This window comes from Asterias amurensis, chromosome 20, assembly GCF_032118995.1.
Source record: "Asterias amurensis chromosome 20, ASM3211899v1".
Classification (NCBI taxonomy): domain Eukaryota; kingdom Metazoa; phylum Echinodermata; class Asteroidea; order Forcipulatida; family Asteriidae; genus Asterias; species Asterias amurensis.
This window is the reverse complement of record NC_092667.1, coordinates 3,122,116-3,147,240: the sequence shown is the minus strand read 5'-3', so window position 1 is coordinate 3,147,240 and position 25,125 is coordinate 3,122,116. Positions and strand designations below refer to the sequence as shown.

The 25,125-nt window shown below is 39.2% G+C and overlaps 3 protein-coding genes across 5 annotated transcripts in view; 1 reads left to right on the top strand and 2 right to left on the bottom strand.

Annotated features, from left to right (window-relative positions):
* LOC139952082 (uncharacterized) overlaps positions 1-25,125 on the bottom strand; it is a 41,872-nt gene that overhangs the window by 6,230 nt on the left and 10,517 nt on the right. For all 3 annotated transcript variants that reach the window (XM_071951031.1, XM_071951032.1, XM_071951033.1), the window contains exons 6-16: positions 18,831-18,926; positions 10,449-10,647; positions 9,927-9,998; positions 9,063-9,095; positions 7,856-7,978; positions 6,925-7,026; positions 5,939-6,456; positions 5,228-5,576; positions 3,811-4,307; positions 2,578-2,742; positions 180-1,544 (exon numbers count right to left, since the gene is read on the bottom strand). In XM_071951031.1, the coding sequence (XP_071807132.1) occupies positions 180-1,544; positions 2,578-2,742; positions 3,811-4,307; positions 5,228-5,576; positions 5,939-6,456; positions 6,925-7,026; positions 7,856-7,978; positions 9,063-9,095; positions 9,927-9,998; positions 10,449-10,647; positions 18,831-18,926 (3,519 nt within the window). The remainder of the gene's footprint in view (positions 1-179; positions 1,545-2,577; positions 2,743-3,810; positions 4,308-5,227; positions 5,577-5,938; positions 6,457-6,924; positions 7,027-7,855; positions 7,979-9,062; positions 9,096-9,926; positions 9,999-10,448; positions 10,648-18,830; positions 18,927-25,125) is intronic.
* Positions 12,154-16,444, bottom strand: LOC139952088 (alpha-N-acetylgalactosamine-specific lectin-like). Its single transcript, XM_071951041.1, has one exon. The coding sequence runs from the start codon at positions 16,336-16,338 to the stop codon at positions 15,853-15,855; it is 486 nt and encodes a 161-aa protein (XP_071807142.1). The 5' UTR covers positions 16,339-16,444; the 3' UTR covers positions 12,154-15,852.
* Positions 22,092-24,447, top strand: LOC139952648 (perlucin-like protein). Its single transcript, XM_071951854.1, has 3 exons — positions 22,092-22,200; positions 22,542-22,859; positions 24,084-24,447. Exons 1-3 carry the CDS (start codon positions 22,092-22,094, stop codon positions 24,269-24,271), a joined length of 615 nt encoding a protein of 204 aa, XP_071807955.1. The 3' UTR covers positions 24,272-24,447.

The following is a 25,125-nucleotide window of genomic DNA, read 5'->3' as shown; positions in this document are numbered from 1 at the left end:
TCTAGAATTGCAAAGGTTGTGGGTTCGAATCCCACCCGAGTAATATGCTTGTGACTTTTTTCACACAACTCTGGAAAGTACTGAATATACAATGTGCACACATATCGGTGTATATGGGTAAAACCAAAATGCATATTCTATCCCTGATGCAAATTTAACATCTATTAAATTTGATTTACCTGTTCTTCTTTCTTTGGAGTTTCCAGCACAGCAGCTTTCCTTCCCCTTTTCCCGCCTTTCCCTTGTGTCCCGTCCTCTTTCTTATTAGTCCCTAAAGGTGACGCATCAGACTGCGACGCATCTGACCCTTGATCTTCATCCTTCGTTCCTCGTCGCTTACGGCCGCCTTTTTTCACTGGCTCCGGAGCAAGGAATGTTTCTTGCTCAGCAGAGGGCTTTGTAGAGGGTTTAGTGACAGTTTCCTCAGAGGAGGTTCTTGCTCGTCTTGAGCAAGATGGTTCTGAATTTGTTGCAGGAAGTGAACATCGCTCTTTGGTTTCCTTTGTCTGTTTTTTCTGAACTTCTTCTATACTTGGATCCGAGCTGAGTGTATTTGTTAACCTTGATGTATCTTCAGCAACAACATAGTCAGTGATAGACGACTGTTTTTGTCCCTTTCCCTTGGCCGTTTTAGTGGATTCCTGAGGTGTTTTAGCAGCGGCCTTGGGCTTCCTACCCCTCCTAGCAGAAACAGGAGTTTCCTTTACTTCATTTGACTCTTGACTTTCATCTGCTGCTTTTCTACCGCGCGTTGATCTTGTTCCTTTACTGCTGCTACTGTTGTCCTCAACGAGTTTGGCTTTTGGTTCCTTGTCAGATTCACTTTCCTGTCGACCGAGAGAAATCTTAAGTTTTGGAACTTTTGCCTGCCTGTTCACAGCTGGAGTATCTGTTTCTGGATCAGTAATAACTGAGCTTGAATACTTCCTCTTGGGTACGTTGGATGCTTTGGAAGCTGCTTCTTTCGATGCTGCTTCTTTCAATGCATTGATCCTCCTTCCACGTCTAGGTTTCACCACCTCCTCACTTAACTTCCCATCACAAACTGTCACCTCAGTAATGCCCAAAGCTTCCAAAGACCTCCCCGAAGGCTCCCCAACAGCAACTTGTAAGCTTGATGTGGAAGACATTGACTCAGTGTCATCAGAATCCTCATCGTGGACAGCCTTCTTGTAGCTTGCCTGTCTCCTAGAGGTCCTCCTAGCAGCTGGCTTATCAAGGATGTTGTTGTTGACTTCCTTCAACTCAAGCCCTCCTGTTGACTTCCAGACCAGGCCCTGGTCCTCCTTTACTTCTACAGCGCTTTCCTCAGAATCCCCATCAACTGATTTCTTCTCTCCCTCAACAACATCTTGGCTTTCCTTCCTCTTTCGAGATGCCTCATATGGAAGAGTAAGATCCTTAGATTTTCTCCTCGTTGGTTTGGCATCTGTCTCTGTGAATCTCATCCTCTGGGGTTCTTTGACTTTAGGCTTCCTCCCTCGGGCAGATTTCCTGGTGGCTTTGTTCTCTTCTTGTGGAGAATCTTCTTCATCCGATTGAGTCTACAGAATTGAAAAAATATAAAATGAGCAAGAATAATAAAAAAAATTCATAACATCCGATGATATAAATCTGAGAAAAAAAGGTGTGGTACATTTTTGAGGGGATTATATTGGTTCACTCTTGACTTTTTTAGAGCACAATTTGTAAAATGCATTAATGGATTTCAAAAACTAATGGAGCTTTCCATTTCATAGAGCAATTTTTTGGGTCAGTCAGAATGTCAAAATCAAGGCCTTTTGATTGAATGAACAAAAACATTCCCGTACAAAAATGTACAGACCCCCTTTTCTCAGAACGATGTCCTCGGATGTTTTGGATGTTGAAAAAATTTGCACTGGAAGGTTATTGAATACAGCGTCAATAAACACCATTATAGTACGAGGATAAAGACTTGTATTTTCCCCCAATTCACATGAGGACTCTATCTATTGGAAAATGAGTACACCACAAAATTGAACTTGACAATTCCATGAAGAAACAGATAAGATTGGAAACACCTTGGTCCCTCATGTTGGAATACAAGCGAGACATGCACATCCTATTCAAGTCCTATTTAAAGTCACTGGACACCTTTGGTAATTGTCATAGACCAGTCTTCTCACTTCGTGTATCTCAACATAGGCAAAAAAATAACAAACCTGTGAAAATTTGAACTCAATTGGTCGTCGAAGTTGTGGCGAGAATAATGGAATAACAAATATCCTTGTCATCCGTAGTTGTGCGCTTTCATATGCTTGAATTCGAGACCTCAAAATCTTATTCTGAGATCTCAAAATCAAATTCAAATATTTTAGTGGGAAATAACTTCTTCCTCAAAAACGATGTTACTTCAGAGGGAGCCAATTCTCACAATGTTTTATACTATCAACATCTCTCCATTGCCCGTTTACCAATAAAGTTTTTATGCTATGCCGGAAGTTTGAACACAAGCTGTAGCCTGTATAATGCTTAAATTACATTTGATACCTTTGTTTGTTGTTACAATGTTGAAATAAATGTCAAGGGAGACTAGTACATCCTATTCCACCTTACCTGTTCCATGAAGGCCACTCTACGAACTCGTTGCGTCTGCTTCTTTTCAGGGCTTGCCATGGCGGAGCGTTCAGGCACTTTGCGGAGCATTGAGGAGACACGATGTCTTAAACCAACTAAAGGTCCCTCCTCTTCTTCTATTCCTTCTTGACTGTCTGGAACTTGCTGGAAATAAACCCCAAGAAAAAGATTACACCTAAAGGTGATTACTCATAGTTTTACCCATAGACCGATCTGTGTAGAGCAATGGTTGCTTTACTCCATAGAATAATATATAAGAACTAGAGGGCGCACTGGTGATGCTTCTTGCACAAACGCGACAGGACTGCAAGGAGACACGCGCGCCATTCTGCGCGCGCATTGAATATGAAGTACACGTTGGAATTTGTGTTTATTAAACGCTACGCGATGCTGTTTTGTCAACTTACAAAATAGCCACACAAACACACGCTGTGCGATGCCCGTTTTGTGAACTTAGAAAATGGCCACCTGTGCGCATGCCGGGTCGCATATATGGGCCAGTGTGCCCTCTAGTTCTTATATATAACTCTATGGCTTAACTCAGTACTTTTCTGATAATTCACAGTAACAATGGAAAATTTGAGAAATTATTTGCGAAAGCTCAGCAACCTTTATCCTGCGGCAGTAAATTTGCAATCTCAGATTTTAATTTCACCCTAACACCCATGTTTGTTTAGCGCTAAACACTTTCCTAAGTCCTGTGGAAAATAATCCACAGGCATAGTACAATTCTAAAGCAGATGTCTTATCACTAGACTACTGAGATTGCCTGTTAGTTAGAAGTCGTTCGAATCCTATGTTTTCATCAAGGGGTATGGCAACAGTTTAAGGGATTAAATTGAGTTCAAGTTAAATTTGCATCGGGATATTGAATACTATTTGGTTTTCACCATTTACCACTGTGTGTAAAGCAATGTATAACATGGCTCAGGAATGTACCGAGTATACAGTGCTAGAAACACACCAGTGTAGAAGTAAAAACTAACTAACATTCTCAAATTTTGCTTCACAATTGCAATTTGTATAAACACATATGTTTTTGTTTTTTGGTTGTTGTTTTTTTATCCCAGGGGACACCAGATAATTGTTGACATTTCACACAATCATACATTAAATCATTATAGCATTTAGATGAAAAAAGTAACAAGAAATCACAAAGGAATTTGAGCTATAGCCTTGACAAAGTACAGAGAAGAAATAATCGTTTCTTACCGTTTCACTCTCCTCATTAGCTCCATACACTTGAGTAGCTAAAGTGAAGTCATCATCAGCATCATTCTCTCCTGGTTTGATTCCTTCCTCATTCAATCCCTCCTGCCTTCCTGCAATCCCATCCTCCACGTCTCCCGACTGCTCCTTTGCGAGAGAAGATGGTTTCTCTCCTTCGGTCTCAGGGGTGGCTTCATTGTCATCATCATCACTGGTATCCGCCCCGTATGCTTGTGTTGCCATAGTTGTATCATCATCTTCATCTGCATCAATCTCTCCTAGTTTCACCTCTTCCTTATTTAATCCCTCTTCCCCTCCTTCAGTTTCACCCTCCTTAACTGCCGAATGCTGCTTTGCGAGAGACGTTGATGGTTTCTCTACGGTGGCTTCATCATCATCACTAGTGTCAACCCCGTATGCTTGAGTGGCCATAGTTGCATCATCATCTTCATCTTCTGCGCTGTACTGGAGGGTGGGGGCATTTGGGTCAGCTGTGGCAGCTTGTAGAAAATGTACAAATACAAGATTTTAGAAGCACACCAATAAGGTTATTCACACCAAAGGGACAGTCCTTATGATGCAAATACTGTCTCCAGAAATGATTTGCTAAGTTGCCTCTATTTTTTTTCCAAGAAACTTTTTAAGACTCCACTTCAATGGCATTGCTTCATATAATAATTTCATCGTTTCATGATTTGTGTTGCACACAGAGGCTCCTGCATTGTGTGCTATATAAACGTCTTCGTTTATTTCATCTTATCACAGCATAAAAAAGAAAACATTTTCCTCTGTGCCGGCAACTCCTCGAGTCTGACCACATCCCGTAACCTTAGATCTCAGGGTTTTCTCAGGATCCTTACTGTTCCCAAAAGCTCCGCCTTCTGCAACAGATCTATCCTCTTTGGCCCTTTTAATCTAGATGTTTCCCCAGTGCCTTCAGAATAGTGCCAAATGCTCCAACCACCACAGTGACTACTTTTACTTTCACGTGCCAAACCTTACTATAGGTTTTCTTGGTCAATTTCGACAAATGAGCAGCCAATTTCATTTTCATACGTTCGAATTAAAGCTGTTTTCCCTTTCCAGTTGTTACTGCGTTTTAAATTCAGATTCCGTTTTGAGGCATTCAAGTTCCTTTATCACTCTGTTCAATTTAGGGTTTCGTTGTCTTTTTTGTGACAAACATGCCTGCGAATTTGACTGCTGCTTTGATAAATTGTTAAGATTAATTATTATTTTGTTAAATCAAATGACGCAATCTCTACATTTGACTAATCATCAAACGAAATCGAATGACCCTTTTCAGTAGCATTCAATTTTGTGCGAAATAGAATAGCTTGGTGGTTAAATTGGCTGCTCATTTACCGAAATTGACCGAGAAAACCTATACTATTATAAGTATTATTAATATGATTAATACCTGCTTCTGATTCTACGCCATCTGCTTGTTGAGTTTCCATCTCCGCAAATCCAACAGTCCCCCTAGCTTCACCATCAGCCAATGACATATCTGTATCCATCGGCTCATCATCATCATTACTGTAAGCTAGCGTGGCTTCTTCGGAGTAGCTCATCTTTGGTGCTGCATCACTCCCCTCATAAGCAAGTGTCGGTTCTTCAGCAATGTTAGCGACTGGTGGCTTAGTATTGGCTTGATCATGAACTGGTTTACTGGAGTTCTTCATCTCTGGGCTATCATGATCAGAGTCGGAATCAGTAGTGACGTATGCCTGGGTTTCAGCGCCTGCCAAACCTGATACATCCATGACCTGTAAAAGAACATTCAAAAGTTATATGATTTGGGGGTAGAACAAAGAAAACTGATGTCCAAAAATCTTCCTTTGTAAGAAGTACTGCAGCTGTTGAGTATAAAATATAATTTCTCGTTTGGAGTTTATCGCTCAGTGAGCGTTTTATTCATTTTTGTTTTGGCATAGATGTAATGCAAAAATGGTAATCGGTGTTTCACTATTCTCTCGTGACCCAGGTTTGTCAGTTTGTGTATGTGGTGGATTACATAAAGTGCTTACACTACCAGCAACTTTTTTGCTAGCAAAACCAATTCTGTAATGTTCTTTTAAGTACACAAATCACTTCTCAGGTTAACAAACAATCACAACATCATGTGTACCTCATCATCATCTTCTTCTGTTGTGTAGGCAAGGGTTGGTTCTGTGGCAAGGTCCCCTCTTTCCTCCTCATTGCTCCCCTCTATTCCCATGTCATACTTCAGTGTCGGCTCCACCCCCTGCTCTCTCTTATCATTCTCTGTATCCCTCTCCGTCTCTGGAATGTCAGGAACAGTTTCTGCTTCGGCCTGCTTCGGTTTACAGTCTTCAAGACTTGCAGGCTGCATATCATATTTTAGAGTCGGCTCTAATACTGGCGCTGATTTCGAACCAGGAACATCGACTGCTTCGTCGGAATCCTCCGGACAAAAAGCCTGGGTTGCTAAGTCCGCAAACGCTAGTGTTTCAGCTTCCTCATTGTTGGGACCCTGAGGGTGCTCGTCGCTTTCGCTGGTAGTCTCGTCGTATGCCATTGTAGCTTCTTCCTCTATATCATGATGACCGGAGGAGAGACTTCTTTGATGTGGTTTGTTTTTATCATCGTCAGAAGAAAGGTTCAGTAGAAGTGTCGGTTCTAAACCTTTATGGGGGAAAAAAATTGATAAACCTCTTGAAATTTATTAAAAGGAACTGTCAAACTAAACAAGTGCTACTACTACATTTGTAGGTAGGAAATTGGTAGGTAGTACTTCTTTTGGTCTTCTTAATTTCACAGCCACTAATTGAGTTCTTGACTAGTCCTCTGTAGTTTGAATGATAAATAAACTATACCAGCCTGAAATATGATATCCTGTGAAAAATGCATCACACATCCCTGTTGCGAGATAATTTGTTCTGTGCACAGTTGTGCCCAAACACACACCACTAGTTGAAACATTGAAACCAATTCAAGAACTGACTCCGCAGTAGTGCAGTTAATTATGATCCTATAAGCTAAAGTTGTAGTCCCAGCCAATTTTCTATACATTCTGCCCGGGTAGTAGTTTGACACTTCTCTGGAAAATTCAACCTAGTGTAGGAGAATTTAAACACATCTTGATAAACTTACTAATTCTCTTCCTTCTTCTTGGGGTGTCTTCTTCCTCCGAGTCTGGTACAGTAAATGCTTGAGTAGGAGCATCAAAGAGACTCTGTCTCACCTCCTCCTCTTCTATTAAAACACAAACCATGTCATAATAGATGTTAAATTTGCATCGGGGATAAAGAGAACAAAATCTCAAAACATAGGATTCGAACTGCCTCTAGCTACCGGGCAACCTCGGTAGTCTAGTTGGTAAGACACTGCTCTAGAATTGCAAGGGTTGTGGGTTCGAATCCCAGTAACATATGATATTTTTTCACAGGACTCTAGTATACAGTGATAACACACATCGGTGTATGGGTACAAACCAAAAATTAACAAACCATGTCATTAGTTAAAGGCATTTATATTGCGCTTTTCCAAATCATGATCAAAGCGCATAGCAAAGAAAAGGATATATTAAAACTTGCAAGAAACAAATCATTAATGTACTATTTAGGAAAGAGATAAGTTTGAAGTTTTTTCTTAAAAGTAACACCACACAAAGAATTCCGGACATTGATTAGGAGTTCAGCAGCAGAGTGTGAGAAGGCGTGCTTGTCATAATTTTAATCTGGATTCATGAGTGTTAAGCTGAGTTTTATCGGGAGGGAGGGAGTCCTTGACGGTGGGTTTGGCGAAGATGAAACATATTAGACAGATAAGGTGGAGCAATGCCATTCAAACATTTAAAAACATATATATAAGAAGAAAGAAAGATAGGAGGTGTCCGAAACAGCGACTTTGGCTATAGCTACAGCTAGATTGCGCGCGTCTGCCTATTCTAGTCTTATCTCGAGTTAGGACCAGTCACTTGTCCGAACTTAGGACATGCCTTAAGTTTTTAATATCTCCTAGGGCTAGTCCCAAGTTGGCTCTTTGTGAAATCACTCCCTGGGAAAGCAAACTCGTTGTTTACCTGGGTCGGAATCAGTAACTGTGGGATATGCTTGGGTCTCTAGTTCAGCAAAATGTCCATAGGCTTGCGTTGGAGCTAGGGCCAGGGTACTAATATCCAAGTCAGACTGCTCGTTCCTTTCATCTACATCAGAAAAAAATTAAGAACGTTAAAGACACAGGGGTCGATTTCACAAAGAGTTAGGACTAGTCCTAACTTAGGACTAGTCCTAAGAGATGTCAAAAACGTACGGCTAGTCCTAAGTTAGGACTAGTAACTCGTCCTAACTCGAGATAAGACTAGTCCTAACTCTTTGTGAAATCCACCCCTGGACACCTTTGGTTATTGTCAAAACCAGTCTTGTCACTTGGTGTATCTCAACATGTGCATAAAATAACTCATCTGTGATAATTTTGACTCCATTGGTCATTGAAGTTGCAAGACAATAATGGAAGATGAAACACTCTTGTTGAACAAATTTGTGTGCTTTCAGATGCCTAACAAAGGCTTCAGGCCTAAACTCTTTCAACAGATTCAAATATTTGAGTAAGAAATTACCTCTTTTTCAAAAACTACAACATTTTTTACATTTCTCACAATGTTTTTTACTATCAACAGCTCTCCATTGCTCGTTACACAAGACCAGTCACTATACATCACATCAGAAAGACGAAGCAATAACCGTAAAGTGTCTCGCTTAAGGGCACATGTGTCAAGAACAGGACTCAAACCCACACTCTGCTGTTTAGAAACAACAGAGTCCGTTGCACAAAAGGGTGTCGTGGCCGAGTGGATAAGAACAACGAACTCAAGCTCTGGTGCTTCTGTTCAGCAGAGTGTGGGTTTGAATCCCGGTCATGACACTTGTGTCCCTGAGCAAGACACTTAACAATAATTGCTTCTCTCCACCCAGGGGTAAATGAGTACCTGTGAGGGCAGAGGTGGTTCTTGTGATTGATTTAGCCGAGTAGCGCATATTAATGTTGCACAGGCTGCATACTCCCCACTGGAGAGCTGAGATGGTTTAAGGAGTGATTTAAGGCCCAGTGACCAGGGGTAATAATGTGAAGCACTTTGAGATGCCCTCCAAGTGTGCAAAGCGCTATATAAAAACGGGTTGTTATTATTATTATTATTATTATTGAAAACCTTTAAGATCTTAATCTTTAACAAAAGGTCTAGATTTTTTGCGGTCTCAATCACAAGAAGATATTACATGTATTCTTACCTTCATCAAAGGTGTCATTTATCACGGTGCTCTCTGGAACAAAGATAAAAAAATTATAAAATTATAAAATAATCATCAAATATGCATCTTTGAGGTTGACATTGAAATTCGCACACAACACAAGATGAGTGTTCAAAATAACAAAGTTAGGCCGTGTCCGAATTGGCGGCTTCGGCTACAGCTACGGCTAGGGCGCACACGTCTGCTATTCTTCAACACTGACAGACGCGCTGATCTAGCCGTAGCTGTAGCCAAAGTCGCCAATTCGGACACGGCCTTATACGAGGACTGTGGACTATTTCTTCAGACAGAAGGTGAAATGGATTGGAACTGGTATCTCTTCACTGGGTGAACCCTGTGGTATAGCGGTAAAAATATCCTAAATGAAGGAGTGTGTTCGAATCCCACCTTAGGTTCCAGTCAATTAGAAACACGAGTAATGGCCTAACAATTTGACATTTGACAACAGTCTTTCTCAAAGGCTAAATGACAGCACAACAACCAGATTTATCCATTTAATTCACCTGATGTCATCATCACTATAATCTTGGTTGCGCCATTTTGGAAGTCAATGTCCTAGTTAATTATTTATACAGCATATTGCGAGTTTGAGCTGATGCAGCGTTTACACGCTTACACTTTGACTACCAAAATGGTGAGTGTGGTTTATCACTGCAAGCAGGGGTCTTTACAAGAATATTTGTGTATTTGGTGGAAAAGTTGCTTTAAAAAAAAAAAACTCAGAGCTTAGAGCACATAAAAGCTGGAGATGGGCAAAGGAAAGAATTCGGACACGAGACACATATGGGAGCTGGACAGAAGGAGTTCGCTAGTGTCAAAACAACACAGTGTGAAATGTTTTACCGGCTAGTGGCTTGGTTCCAGGCGTCTCTTCTACACTGCGATGACACATAGAGTTATCAGCCCCTGTTTTATCTGTTAAAAATATTTAAAAATATCAAAAATGTTTCATCAGCAACTTTTACAAATAGATATTTGCACTGGGCACTACTAGTATTTATTCAAAATAATTGTTAGCGTACGAACTTACTTGGTAACAAGCAATGGAGAGCTGTTGATAGTATAAAACATTGTGAAAAACGGCTCCCTCTGAAGTAACGTAGTTTTTGAGAAAGAGGTAATTACTCACTAAAATAATAAAAGACTTCTGCTGAAAACACACAAAGCACACAAAGTAATACAACAAGGTTGTTTTTTCTTTCATTATTCTCTTGCAAATTCGATGACCAATTGAGCCAAAATTGTCACAGTTTTGTTATTTTATTTATGTTGGGCTACACCAAGTGAGAAGACTGGTCTTTGACAATTGATTGATTTGAGGGAAGGTTTGAGACTTCATTGCAGGGGATTTATAACTACACGTACCTGGTTCAGTTGGAATATTCTCATCTGATGCCTCGGCAAAGATAAGAGTCGCTGGCTTTCTCTGAGGGGTCTCAAGGAGGATGGTCTTCTTCTCCTTGTTAAGATGATCATTCTCCATCTTTCTCTCTGTCTCTGTAGTACCATACGCCTGAGTAGGTTGGAGAATATCGTAGCTGGAACTTGAACCAAAGTCTGCGTCCTGAAACACCAATATGAAAATAATTGTTAAGAACTGGCGATAAAAAGTAGTTTGTCTCAGTAAGCCATTGTGAGTGAGATTTGAATAATGTCTTGTACAATGACTTGCTTAGTCACAATGAACCGCTTACAATGACAATTGAATTCCTCAGACTATGAGACAGTTGCTATGTCAAATGGTTCCGGACAAGCCTTTGTATAGCAACCTCCAGATGAGCAAACCATGGTACCATTGTGCTATACACATTCATTTAGAAATGCAAATGGATGTTCACCGTCTCTTACGTCTGAGGTATTCAAATTTAAGTGGTAACTTGTGATCAAGCACGTCATTGTACCAGACAATATTCAAATCTAACACACAAATGGCTTGTTGATTTAAAGATGCTATGTCAGATTTTTAGCCCCAAACATTAAAAAAAAAAAATTTTTTTGAGTGAATGGTATTTCAAAGAGTATCACCCGCTCTAACAAACAAAGTTTAACTTTTACTTTTAATGGTCAGGTACCATGACAAAAATTTAAAACGTTTCTTAACAAACACATAAGAATTGGTCACGTGATATATTGTCAGGATTTGAGCACTTTATTTCACTGCTACTAATAATTGACGGACTTTTTCGAGCAATGGCTCAAATGAAAGCTTGTAACTTACTCGACCCCCCATCAAAATACCTATTGAATTTTAAATCAAAAATTTTTGGGTCAAATCGGCCAAAAATCGGACATAGCATCTTCAAGCCTACTGAGTTGAGGAACACTCCCAGGAGGAGGATGTGTGGAATCAAGATAGACATTTTCATTGTTGATAAACAAACTGCTAGTTGACATGGATGTCCGAATAATAGTCAATCATAACAGGGCCCAATTTCATGGCTCTGCTTACCGTAAGCAAAGAATCAGCGCTTACGGAAGCAGGGAATTCCGCACTTATGTCAAGCATATTTCACAGGTTAGCAGGGAATTTGTGCTTGTACGCGCGCGTGCTCCAAATTCTTTGCTTAGACACCTAGTGCAGAAATTCAACGCTGGCACATTAAGTAAAGAATGGTAATCGTAAGCACAGAATTCAGCAGCAAGCTGAGCCATGAAACTTGGGCAAGATGATGTGACAGAGTTCAACACTTCTGCAAACTTTCAATCGAACAATTTAAATAAGTGCTTTTTCCATTACTTCACAATTTTTTTCTTCTCGTTTTTTTATCTTCCGAGATGGTGGCATAAACACAACACCATTGCCTCAGATTCTCTGTTCTTGCGTTTCTGACAGTTTTATGCCACTTTGTCCGAGTATTACAATGTAAGTATCAACTGAATGGATTTTTAAATAGCTAAGCATAACAAAAATTATGCTTACCAGAAAAAGGTGACCAGCCAAAGTACCATATTACATACACCGTTTTTGACTGGTATCCTGCCCATCTTGTCTTAGCAGGACAAATTAAAGCAATATTTCCTCAATATAAACACTCAAACAAAACAAGAAAATTCTGCAGCTATTTCTTGATATTTATAAATCATCCCGAGTATTTTATTTCAGCATGAGGTTATACACGCAAAAGCTTCAAACAGTTTTAACAATAAATTCCTTTTTACACTGCTCTATTCCTTGGCAACCCTGGGGAATAACAACCGCGCCCTTTCACACTTGGATCCCTTACCCATGATCTACCCCTGCAAATGGGTGTACACCTTTTAAAACATTTTGATACCTAGGCCCAATTCCATAAAGCCTGTACGCACAAAGATTTGCTTAGCATGACATTTCTTCCTTGATAAAAACAGGATTACCAACCAAATTTCCATTTGTTGCATAATGCTTGTTACTGGTATTCAGCTGTTGTTTGCTTATCCTGAAAATCACGTGGAAATTTGGTTGGTAATCCTGTTTTTATCAAGGCAAAAATTTCATGCTAAGCAAACTTTTGTGCTTAGCAGCTCTATGAAGTTGGGCCCTGGTCAAAATGCTCTGTGTGCCGACTCCAAAGTGGCACAATTAAGATTTAAAGTGAACTGGGTCAGTTGAGTTACGAGTTAGTAGTCGAGCTTTCTGAGTTACATGTAGTAGTAAGATTTTGCTGTAAGCATAAGGGGCCATTCAGAATAGTAAATGTTTAAAAATTGTATTTTCTTTTTCTTTCTTTTCTGTTTTAAATTCTCGGTGGGTTGGTCAAAAGCAATTTATAACTGAAAATCAAAATTTAGCTTTTATTAAAAAAACAAAAAACATTTCTTTAAACAAACGTCGAAAAAGAAGGAAAAATACCAAGCTCATCACTTTCTTTCTTGATTTAACTGCTTAGTTGCTTGTTTATGGCAAGAAAGGCCATTGAAAACTACTGTTGGAGACCTTTGATCCACAAATATCTGGTTCATTTGAGAAATTACTTTGTTCTTCAGTGTATAGACCGTGTTGAATATGACGTCACCGTTCAAATATCTGCCCTACAAGATGGCGTTTGTGCGCGTGTGCGTGCGGGTGTGCATGCATGTATGTGATGTAGAAATCAAATGGGGAATGTTGCGTGCTGCGTGCTTCATTGATGTACACGTTTAGACGCGCATCGGGTTTGACCTACAAGATGGCGCATTTTATTGCAACAATGAGGTTATTCAATACGGTCATTGATTATATGATGATTAACATTGACTGTTCTGAACAGCCCCTACCACAAAAAAAAAAATTACAGTATATAAATTCTTAGACTGTAGCGACTGAAACATTTTGTACCACAAATGTCTATATTATCCTCATCAATTCAACCACAATGATCAGGGCCTAATTTCATAAAGTCTGTACTGTAAGCATTAAAACTTCCTAAGCACACAAGTTTTTGCTTAACAGAAACCAGTTACCAACCAAAATTCCATCAAGTTTACATTGTTGCAACCGGTGCCCCGCACATTTTTTGCTTAGCACAGAAAGTTTTTAAGCAGTATTATCTACTTAAAAGCTTTCAGAGATTTGGCCAATGTTTTGTATTGACATGCTTGCCCATGGTTTTATGCTGACATACATGTACCTTCTACATTTCAAAAACAAAACATCTACTTTGTATTTTTTTCATTTAACATCAATTTAATTCCTTCTGCTACTAAGCTATAAAAGTAAATGAGTTGAAAAATCTGTGTATAGGGTACAAATGTAAGCATCATATTACCAATATCATTGCCATGCTCCCTGACCAAACCCACAACTTCATAAGGCAAAACAAAAAAGGGACCTGACTATTTTTTAACCCAGCCTTGTTTTTATGTTTTTTTGGTTTAAAGGGAGCGCCTACGTTTTGTAATCACTCTTAAATTTAATGTAAACAAAAGTTTGGTTAGAAAACTACAGCAGTGTTTGATAGTACAAAGCAAATCAAGAAACATTTCACTTCCAAGTAATGTGGTTACAAGTCAAAAGATAACAGTTTTTATGCCCCTAAAATTTTAATATGAGAAGTGTTATGTAACAGGAACTGCCACTGCCGTGTGGACCTCTACATGAGAGGCGGCGCTGCTCCAACCTCGACCGAGACAACCGAGGGTGCCGGGCCCAATGTCATGACTCTGCTTACTGCCGAATTCTGCGCTTACAATGACGATTCCCCACTTACGTGCAAGCGCCAAATTTCTGCGCTAACCTTGTAAGCGTAGAATGCCTAGTATTGTGAAGTACGCACGCGGAGAAGCCAAAATTCGCCGCTAACCCGTGAAATACGCTTGGTGAAGCACAGAATTCCCTGCTTCCATAAGCGCCGATTCTGTGCTTACGGTAAGCAGAGCCATGAAATTGGGCCCAGATCCATAGTCTCCAAAGACTGAGCTGACGCCAACTTAAGTTAAAAGTTCCTTCAAAGTTATCGCTCAATTCCATCAGGTTCGTGGCGTTCAACAATATTCACAACATATTAGCAAACAAAAGTTGGCTTCAAAACCTAAAGGTTATGAGCAATGTTTTAAAAGAGCTGGCTGATGAAGCTTGACGAAGGAGTAGGGTGAGACAGTTTCAGAGAACAGGGCCAGCATGGGAGAAGCTGCAGCCACCCACAGAGTGAAGGGATCTGGAACTTGAAGAAGGGAAGAGTCTGATGACCTCAGTTGCCTTGGTGCCCTTGAAATGCTCCAGTAGAAATTTACAGTTTCTTCATAGAGTGCCCTTGCCCTTTCAAAATCGAAGCAATTACAGGCCTGTATGCCTGTATTGAATTCTGCATATAGACTGGTGAGGAGCCATCAATTGCGTGGAAGAGTAGTACCAGAATGACCGTTTCAAAGTACACAAAATGTGTGTACCATTCTGCACTATGTTTGTTAAAGGCAGTGGACACTATTGGTATATGTCAAAGACTACGTGTAGCCTTCATAGTTGGTGTATCTCAACGTATGCATAAAATAACAACCCAGTGAAAACTTGAGCGCAATCGGTGATCGAAGTTGCGAGACAATAATGCAAGAAAAAACATCCATGTCACATGGAGTGTGCTTTCAGATGATTGATTTCGAGACCTCAAATTCTAAACTTGAGGTCTTGAAATCAAATTCGTTGAAAATTACTTCTTTCTCGAACACTATGTCACTTCAGAGGGAGCTGTTTCTCACAATGTTTTATACCCCAATACTCGTCACCAAGGAAGGTTTTATGCTAATAATTATTTTGAGTAATTACCAATAGTGTCCACTGCCTTTAAGTCGTCTACACCACCAAATGACTCAGAGGATCGTACATGTATGTCCGTATTGAAATCTGCATAATACAGACTGGTGAGGAGCCATGACTCGCGGGGGTAGACCAGAAAAAGAACTTTGAAGGTGATGTGTTTCTTAACAGGCAGCTAGTGGAAGGACTCAACAACAGGTGTGATGCAGTCTCTTAGCAAGACGAAATCCAATTCAGTCCACCGCGGGAGAGCGCTTCAACAAAATCGTTCACGTTTTAGATATCGGGGCCATCATTGCTGCAGCGCAATCTGGGGGAAATCTGTGCTGGGCAGCACAGCTTATTTTGCTCAGAGTGCTGGGCGAAAATTCCTAGTTCTGGGCAGGTCCGCCCGACACAGCCCACCGAGGCTACAAGACTGGTTTCTTGTGACTGTTTTTTTTTTTTTGGGGGGGGGGGTAGAGGTTTCAAAACCAGCAGAAGAATGAAAAAAGATGTAGCAGTTTATTATAATTGATGTTGATGAAGCCTTAGAAGAAGTGAGTTTACAATGTCAGGTTGTTATTTTCCCACTGACATCTGGCACACAAATGAACTTTCATCACTGCAGGATGCATCATTCCACTCGATGGTGATGAGGTTCCACAGCTCAACACAGCCCTGCACGTGCCCTCCATTCGGTTGCGATGGCGTCCACACCTCAAAATCATAAGCCGTCCCATCGCTCCAAGTGAACTGACTGTCCACATTTTCATCCGTCAGCCCAATCCACATTGCATCCCCTATGTCATGAGAGACAACCGACGTTTTCCACAACTCAACGAGGAAGTTATGGGTGCTTGATTGGTGGATGGAAGCAAGGTGGCCCTGGCCATTACTGGCGAAGTACTGCTGGCAGTGCTCTTCTGCTTCTTCCCACGTCTTCTGTGGGCCAAAGTAGCGGTAGCAGCTTCCTTCGAAGAACGACCAGAGCGGTGGGCACTCGGCAGCTTCAGAAAGTGCGATGATGGACAGCAACATGAAGGAGATTTTCACAATGACAGCCATTTTGAAGTCAGATTATCAAGTGTAACTTGTGCCAAAGGTGCAGGGAGACTTTATACAAGTTTCTTCTTATCAAACCAACATTCCACCACCCAGTTCTCACGCTCTGCATTCAGCGCTCTAGTCCTTAGTAGTTTAGTCAGTGCACGTGATCACAAATCTTGGACATGCGCGCACATTCTTGAAAATTTGAAATGTTGTCTGAGATCCGGGTTCTGAGCTTGTATTTCAGCATTAGTGTGGAATGTGATCGAACTGCACATTGTTTATGTTTCAACCTGATTTAGATTACTCTGTTACTTAATACACTGCCAATGGTTCAATGTTTAATAGAACATTCTATTTTTTTCAATACCAGGATTAATAAAAGGCGTTCTTCCTTAACAGTGTTCTCTCCAATGGCTAGTTCAGTGTTAAAATAAAATACCTCAGACAGTTTCGCTATTCATATTGGTGGAGAGCGCTTCACGTGGGTGTGTATAAACCTTTAATTAAGACCAGTAAAAAGTGTTGAAACATGGGTGTGACACGTGAGTTTGCACCTGTGCTTATAAGACAGTTTCTTCGTTCCTATTGATCGAGAGCAACGGCCACATCACGCGATACGCGCGACGCGCACAGCATTTCCTAATAAGGAGCTGTTTACCCGAGGGCCTTGATTGGGCCTTACCATTTCATAGCTGGAGGGGTGTTGTATTGAAAGAAATCATTGAAAAATTTTAATTTTTGCATTTATTTTACTTTTTGACCACAAGTGTTGATGTTTTTTGACCGAAAAGGTATTTATGAATGGGAATCAAAGTGTGTTGAATCGGTTTTCAACTAGTGGTTTAAACCCGCCGAGGCCTGGTTCTTGATAATTTACCTTGACTTCGTCTTGGTAAAATTATCAAGAACCAGGCCTCGTTGGGATTAAACCACTAGTTAAAAACCTCTTCACCACACATTGATTCCCTTACTAATGACAAGCTAACTGGTCCTGCTGGCCAGTCACTAAAAAGGTTAAAGACACTGGACACCTTTAGAAATTGTCAAAGACCAGTATTCTCACTTGGTGTATCTCAACATATGCATAAAATAACAAACTTGTGAAAATTTAGACTCAATTGGTCATCGTAGTTGCAAGAAAATAACAAAGAAAAAAAACCTTATTGCACAAATTTGTGTGCTTTCAGTTGCATAAAAAAAAGTCTCAGGCCTGAAGTCTACTACTATTTGAATGAGAAATTACCTCTTTCTCAAAAACTAGGGAGCAGTTTCTTAAAATGTTGGATAGCCTACTATCAGCAGCTCTCTATTGCTCGTTACCAAAGTAAGTTTTTTGGAGTAATTACCAATAGTGTCAAGTTCCTTTAAGGGCAAACTCTGACTGTGCTGAATTCTTATGACCCTGAAGAATGATACAATGTCAAACTAAACATCCTGTTATGTTGTTATCCAAGTGGGTTGTCCATATGGATTCTGTTTGATCGAATGTCAGTAATATTTATTTCCATATCACTTGTTTGTTTGCGACCCTTACACATGATGCTAAGTAAACTAAATATTTGTTACGTGGCTGATGATTAATAACATGCATCATGATATCCTCGTTACTATGAAATAAAACTTTACAAACAAGTAAACAATTAAAACAATCAAGCTAAATCAACATTATCTGTTAATATAGGTCCAGGTTTACTCCTGGACGAAGAGAAGCAACTAGGGTTAAGTGTTTGCTCAATGAAGAAAGTGACAAAAAGCAACACAAAAAAGAAATCAAGCTAAATCAACATTTATCTGTCATTACAGGTCAAGATTTACTCCTGGATGGAGAGAAGCAATTAGGGTTAAGTGTCTTGCTGTAGAATGCAAGTTTCAAAATGAAACGCCGACCAATTAACTGATGACTCGGCCACCAGACTGTTAGCTATAAATTATAAAAATCAAGCTAAATCAACATTATCTGTCAACACTGGTCCAGATTTACTCCCAGGAAAAAAGACAAATTAAGGTTAGGCGAAGTGTCTTGCTCATAAAGACACTGGACACCTTGGGTGTTTGTCAAAGACCAAGTCTTTTCCTGATGTATCACAACATATGCATAAAATGAAGATTTGAACTCAATTGGGTCGTCGAAGTTGCGAGATAATAATGGAAAAAAGGAAAAGAAAAACCTTGTCACACAAGTTTTGTGCTTTCCGATGCTTGATTTCAAGACCTCAGCTGAGGTCTCGAATTCAATTCAAGTATTTCAGTGAGAAATTACTTCTTCTTTAAAAACTACCTAACTTCAGAGGGAGCCGTTTCTCACAATGTTTTATACTATCAACAGCTCTCCATCGCTCATTATCAAGTAAGTTTTTTATGCTAACAGTTATTTTGAGTAATTACTAATAGTGTCCAGTGCCTTTAAGTGTCAAAATAGGATTCCATTTCCAAGCAATTAACTGATAACTCAGCCATCAGACTGGTAGTAATAAATCTGAAATAATAATAAGCAATTCTTCTCTTACCTTCCCCTTGCTTGTCTTTTCTCCCACTTTGGGCAAATCTTGGAACATTAACTCAGAATCAGTGTCGGATCCATCGTCACTCTCCGCTTCATACTTCTGTAAAAAAACAAATAAAAACGAGCTTATTACTCGGGTGGGATTCGATCCCACAACAGTTCCCATTCTAGAGCAGATGGGCCCACAAGATCACAAAAAGTTTCTGGTAGCCAGAGGCAAACCAAATGCTCACTTCTAAAAACATCTCTGTGAAAAAATTCCCCGCAAAAAGGTCATAAACACAGACTCAACATGAGCAAATAGTTAAAGGTTAATTCTTCCAGTGAGTGCCTGGTTTTGATTGCGCTCCAAACCTAAAATGCCCACCATTTTAAGATGTTTTGAAATTCGGTAAAAAAAAATTGAAATCAATCAGTCAGTCTTCCTCACTAACGAAATGTAACTTGCTGTTTTGTTTTGCCTTGGTACATCCCAAAGTCAATAAAGTCAATATTTCTTGAGATAATACCCTTATGGGCTGTACAATACTGGGCCCAATTTCATAGAGCTGCTAAGCACACAAATTTGCTTAGCATGAACTTTCTTCCTTGATAAAAACAGGACTACCAACCAAATTTCCATTAGTTGCATATTGCTTGTTACTGGTATTCAGCTGTTGTTTGCTTATCCTGAAAATAACGTGGAAATTTGGTTGGTAATCCTGTTTTTATCAGGGAAGAAATTTCATGCTAAGCAAATTTTCATGCTTAGCAGCTCTATGAAATGGGCCCTGGTGCTTTCTGAATACATCAAATAGAGCATACATGTAATGTACCTTGGCACCGAAAAAGCTACATGATGGCTAGTATCAATACTACCCCATGAAATTTGCGCAGGGGAAAACAACTACAGTTTGTTGCTTAGGAACAATTGTTGAGATTGTTTTCAGAGTTGATCATATCCAGTATTTTTACAGTCAGTCTGAAGCATGAAAGGTGTGACTACTACTACAGTGTAGGACCATTGGTTATGACAAAATGAGTAAAAAAATCAGATAAAAAACTGAACTCAAAAGAAGATAATAACAGTTTCAAACAAAGTGCAGTGTTGTCCACAAGCTACCTTTTTTCAATTTTTTTGGACTTTTTGAGAAATGAGTAAAACAAGTCACGAAAATAGTCTTCGTCTCAGGAGATGAACATTATTTGAGATGTAAAACCTATTTGCGTGATATTTTCTTACTCATTTCTCAAAACTACAGCACCTCAGCAAGTAATATTTTAAGGCAAGCTTTCTACTATCATTATCTTCAAACAGTGTGAGTTTATGTAAATCTGTGGACATTGTGTTTCGTGTTACAAAAAGTACCCACAAATCCTTTAAGCCAATGGCTTTCCGTTTATTTGGACAATACTGCCTAAAAAAAAACAAAGCTTACACATAAAAACGCTCTAATATTCTGAATACCTCCAATATTAAAAATTCAAGCTTCTAATTTGTATTATTTAATAAGCTGACAGTCACTCAATAGACGATTGACATCTTGATTTACAACTGCTACCCAACTGTTGTTCATATTTCTAAACAGCGTTTACGGTACGTTGCTCCACTTTAGTTGAAAGCTTGATGGTTTCATGGTCGTTTCAATCTGGGTGTTTTTTTTAGCATTGCTCTAATAATAATAATAATAATAATAATAATAATAATAATAATAATAATAATAATAATAATAATAATAATAATAATAATAATAATAATAATAATAATAATAATAATAATAATAATAATAATAATAATAATAATAATAATAATAATAATAATAATAATAATAATAATAATAATAATAATAATAATAATAATAACCGTATTTATAGAGCGCCTTTTCCAAAGGATACAAAGCGCTAGGGTTAATGCAACCAAACACCAAAAAGAGAATAATGAATAGTAAGCAAAAATACATAAAGTGACAGAGTCAAAACAGATTAGACGGAGCAATTAAACAGATGTGTTTTTAAGAGTCCTTTTAAACTGTTCTACAAAAGAAGCGTTCCGGATATGAGTAGGGAGTGAGTTCCAGTTGCGGGGACCAGCGATGGAAAATGCATGGTCTCCAAACTTGAGGATCGAGGTACCACCAGATTGGATTGAGATCAAAGACCTTCACGTTTGGGTTTGCTGAGATCTAATGCGTCTGAAATATATGGCCACAAATCTTCATTGCAACAATCATTGCTAAACTCAAGCCTTTTGAAGTAGGAATGCCCAGTTTTAATCAGAGTGGTGTTGGTCTGGGGCAATTTGGGGTTCGTGAGGGCGAAGTTCGCATTTTGCTGTAAAGTACATTTGCCATCCAAAGTCAGAGGGAAAATAAACCTAATTGTATTTAAAATGACTACAAACTATACAAAAAAAGCAAATATGACTTGTAGGATTTGAAACTTTGCATGGTGGGAATATAAGTATATATGTAAGGTGAGGTTTGCGCCATGTGTAAATCTCTTTTGAGCAGTATTGGTTCTGACAGAACCACAGAACCAGTGGTTCTGAACAAAAACGGAGTTGTCAACCACCAGTTCTTTTCAGAACCTACACTACTCAAAAGAGATTTTTTTTTTAAACACATGCTGCTACCGCAAACCTCAGCAAATAAAAATGACTTGATCAACTTGGCATTAATTTAACAAGAATTGTTTACTAAAACGTGTGATTTTTCCCCCATTTTTTGAATTGGCAAAGAAATCGAGACAGCTTATAATAAAAAAAAAATTGGAGCTCATAAATTAATGTACACTGCTCAGTAAGTAAGTGGAGTCATATCTCCTTCAACCCTCGCACAACGATTGGTTGCATTTTCCATTCATTATTTAAAGACACTGGACACTATTGGTAATTGTCAAAGACCAATCTTCTCAGCTGGTGTATGTCAACGTAAGCATAAAATAACAAACCTGTGAAAATTTGAGCTCATTTGGTTGTCGAAGTTGCGAGACAACTATGAAAAAAAGAACACCCTTGTCACACTAAGTTGTGTGCTTTCAGATGCCTGATTTTGAGACCTCAAATTCTAATTCTGAGGTCTCGAAATCAAATTCGTGGAAAATGACTTCTTTCTCAAAAACTACGTTACTTCAGAGGCAGCCGTTTCTCACAATGTTTTACACTACCAACCTCTCCCCATTACTCGTCACCAAGTAAGGTTTTATACTATAATTATTTTGAGTAATTACCAACAGTGTCAACTGCCTTTAAGATTTAATCAACAATTTATAACCTTTCTATTGCATGATGGCCAACCATGCGCAGAGCTGTGCATACCTGGTACAGGTTTGTGTAGTCACCACTTGGTATGGTATCATCTACCAAACTCCAGTGGATTATATGGAGTGGTCCAAGAGTAGGAATTATTTTTAATGGCAGGGAGCGATTTCGTCCAGAAATTTTGCATGGCAAAACAATAGTGGAACTTATTTTGTGCACACTGAATGCTAACATTGAGTAGCAAATGGTGATTTTTGAACAACAACTCATACATTTTGTGTAGCATTTTGCTCTGCTATACAAGGGAAATCATTTGATGTTATTGATTTGATACAGCAAACGACACACCTGGAGTTACTGACAATTAAGTGCTTTATGTTCTAATGTACATGTAAAGTTAACATTTTACTTGGATTGTACAAGTACGTAACAAACCAATCTACCAAATTGATGAAACAATTGAATCTATTGAATCAGATTACACCATGGCATCTCAACATTTTCTTATGACTAAGATGTTTCTCTTGTACCTGATGCCTGCATTTGCTCAAGCTAGCCAGTCATGTGTTTCTTCTACCGGAGCAGGGAAATGTCCGAACACTTGGAGACAGCGGGGAGACAATTGCTACGAAGTTACCAGCACTGATAAATCCTGGTCTGAGGCCAAAGAGGAATGCAAGCAGATGAGTAGTGTCATGTCTACTCCAAATTCTATGAATGAAACCCTATTCCTTTTAGGAATGGTGTCAACAGATAGATTATGGATCGATTGCTATTACAATGACAACCAACAAGGTAAGTTAATTTTGTTAGTGTGACTTTGAAAACACATTCCTTAGTATTGTCTAAAAGCACTGGACACTTACGATAATATTGTCAATAGACCAGTATTCTCACTCGGCGTATATGAACATGTGGATAAAAAACAAATCTGTGAAAAATTTGGACTCAATTGTAGGCCTGGAATTCACGCATGCCATGATGACCATTGCCTTCAATGCCCCTGGTCTTGGCCTTGATGCCCTTAAAAGTTTCCCATTGACTTTAAGATTTTTCCAAATGGAAGAGCCCTTGGCAAAATCAATGGCCTTGCCCTTTCATAATGTTCAAAGATGAAATTCGAGGCCTGAATTGGTCATCGAAGTTGCAAGAAAATAGTGAAAGAAGAAATACCCTTGTTCCACACATTTGTGTGCTTTCAGATGCCTAAAAAGGCTTCAGGCCTTATAGAGAAATTACCCTTTTCTCAAAAACTATGTAACTTCAGAGGGAGTCATTTCCCACAATGTTTTATACTATCAACAGTTCTCCATTGCTTGATACCAAGTAAGTTTTTGTGCTAATTTATCTTTTGAGAAATTGCAAAAGGTGTCCAGTGCCTTTTACTTCAATATGGCTACTGACCAACACACCTGAACAGAGGTATTAAATTGCCAAACAAGGCTGCAGTTTCATACTTCAGAAATTAAAAAAATAATAATACTGAAGGAGCTCCAAAAACAAAGCTCAAAGTACAAAGAAGTAATAACAGCAACATTTGTACAGATTAGAACATACTTCTTATTGGATATTTTTCATTTTTAAAGGAAATTACAGAATTGGTAAGAAACAAAAATCGTGTAGATCACAGATTTACATAAAACTTACACAGTCTAATAATGACGACAGTAGAAAACATCCCTTGAAATATTTCTGTCTGATATTTCATTTTTGATGAGAAATAAAGTTTATCGCTCAGTGAGCGTTTTATTTATTTTGTTTTGGCATCGATGCAATGGCAAATTTGTGATCAATTTTTCACTATTCTGTCGTGACCCAGGTGGCCGATCGATTTCAAACTTCTACAGGTTTGTCAGTGTATGTATATGGTGGATTACATAAAGTGCTTACACTGCCAGCAACTTTTTTGCTAGCAAAACCAATTCTGTAATGTTCCTTTAAATCTTTGCGCCATGGATGTCAAAATAAAAAACATTTTATTTTATGTGATATTTTTGTTCTTCTTTTTGTTTCTTTCAGAAATGGAATGCAAGGATGGAATGAGAGTTATTCAGTATAACGGTTGGGAACCAGGAGAGCCTAATGGACATAGTACTGAACCGTGTGGAGAAATCGTTAGAGGGTCGGGTAAATGGAATGATAACAGATGTGATCTTTCATACCTAGCAATCTGCAAGAGGCCTGTTCCAGCAATGCTGCACTTATAAAGCAACAATTTCACATTCACCCGGCCATAGGCAGAACTCGACACCAACTTCATTAACTACCAATCCAGGCATCACGAGACTCATTCAAATTTTCCTTCTACATCTGCACTATTCCAACCTGGAACAGGCTCCCTTTGGAAGCAGAGACAGCACCATCAGTCAAGGTTTTCCAGGCAGTGGCCCTTCCGGCGGTGAGAGACATGCGTCCCACCACCACCCATCAACAGCTTTAAGATGATGAGGATGTTTTTACTCGCACCTTGTAAAATACTGCGCTTTCACGACCATTCAACACGAGCACCCCTATACCACACCTTGGACAAGCAGTTGGCCTTCTAGGTGGTTATTCATCAAGCATCAAGCATTTACAATCTACAAGGCAAATGCCTTAAACAGGCATGCAACTGCCCGTTAAAAAAAAAAAAGGAGAAACATTTTGGAACGCACAACGCAAGTGCGGAGCGAGGCAGCCGAAACGCCACAGGACATGAGACACACAATAGTACCCTAGAAAATGTTGAGGTCTATTATGCTCTAAGGTGCATTGTTTGCATGTACTAGGCTTATTTTACATTATTGTAGTTGTACATTGTTGTTGCCAGGCATATACTAGGCTAAAAACAAAATTTAAAAAAATCTACAACCCACAAACTGGGGACAATTTCATAACACTGCTTAACGGTAAGCAAATCTTCATGCAACAATGTACCTACAGCAGAAAATACTTGTGGGTAAGTGTAATGCACAGTTAGCAAGAAAATTAGGCAGCCAGCTTGCACGTTCACCATGGATTTGCATAATTTGTTGCATTGTTATTCTATACAATAAGCACAGGAAGGGTTAAGCCCGGTTCA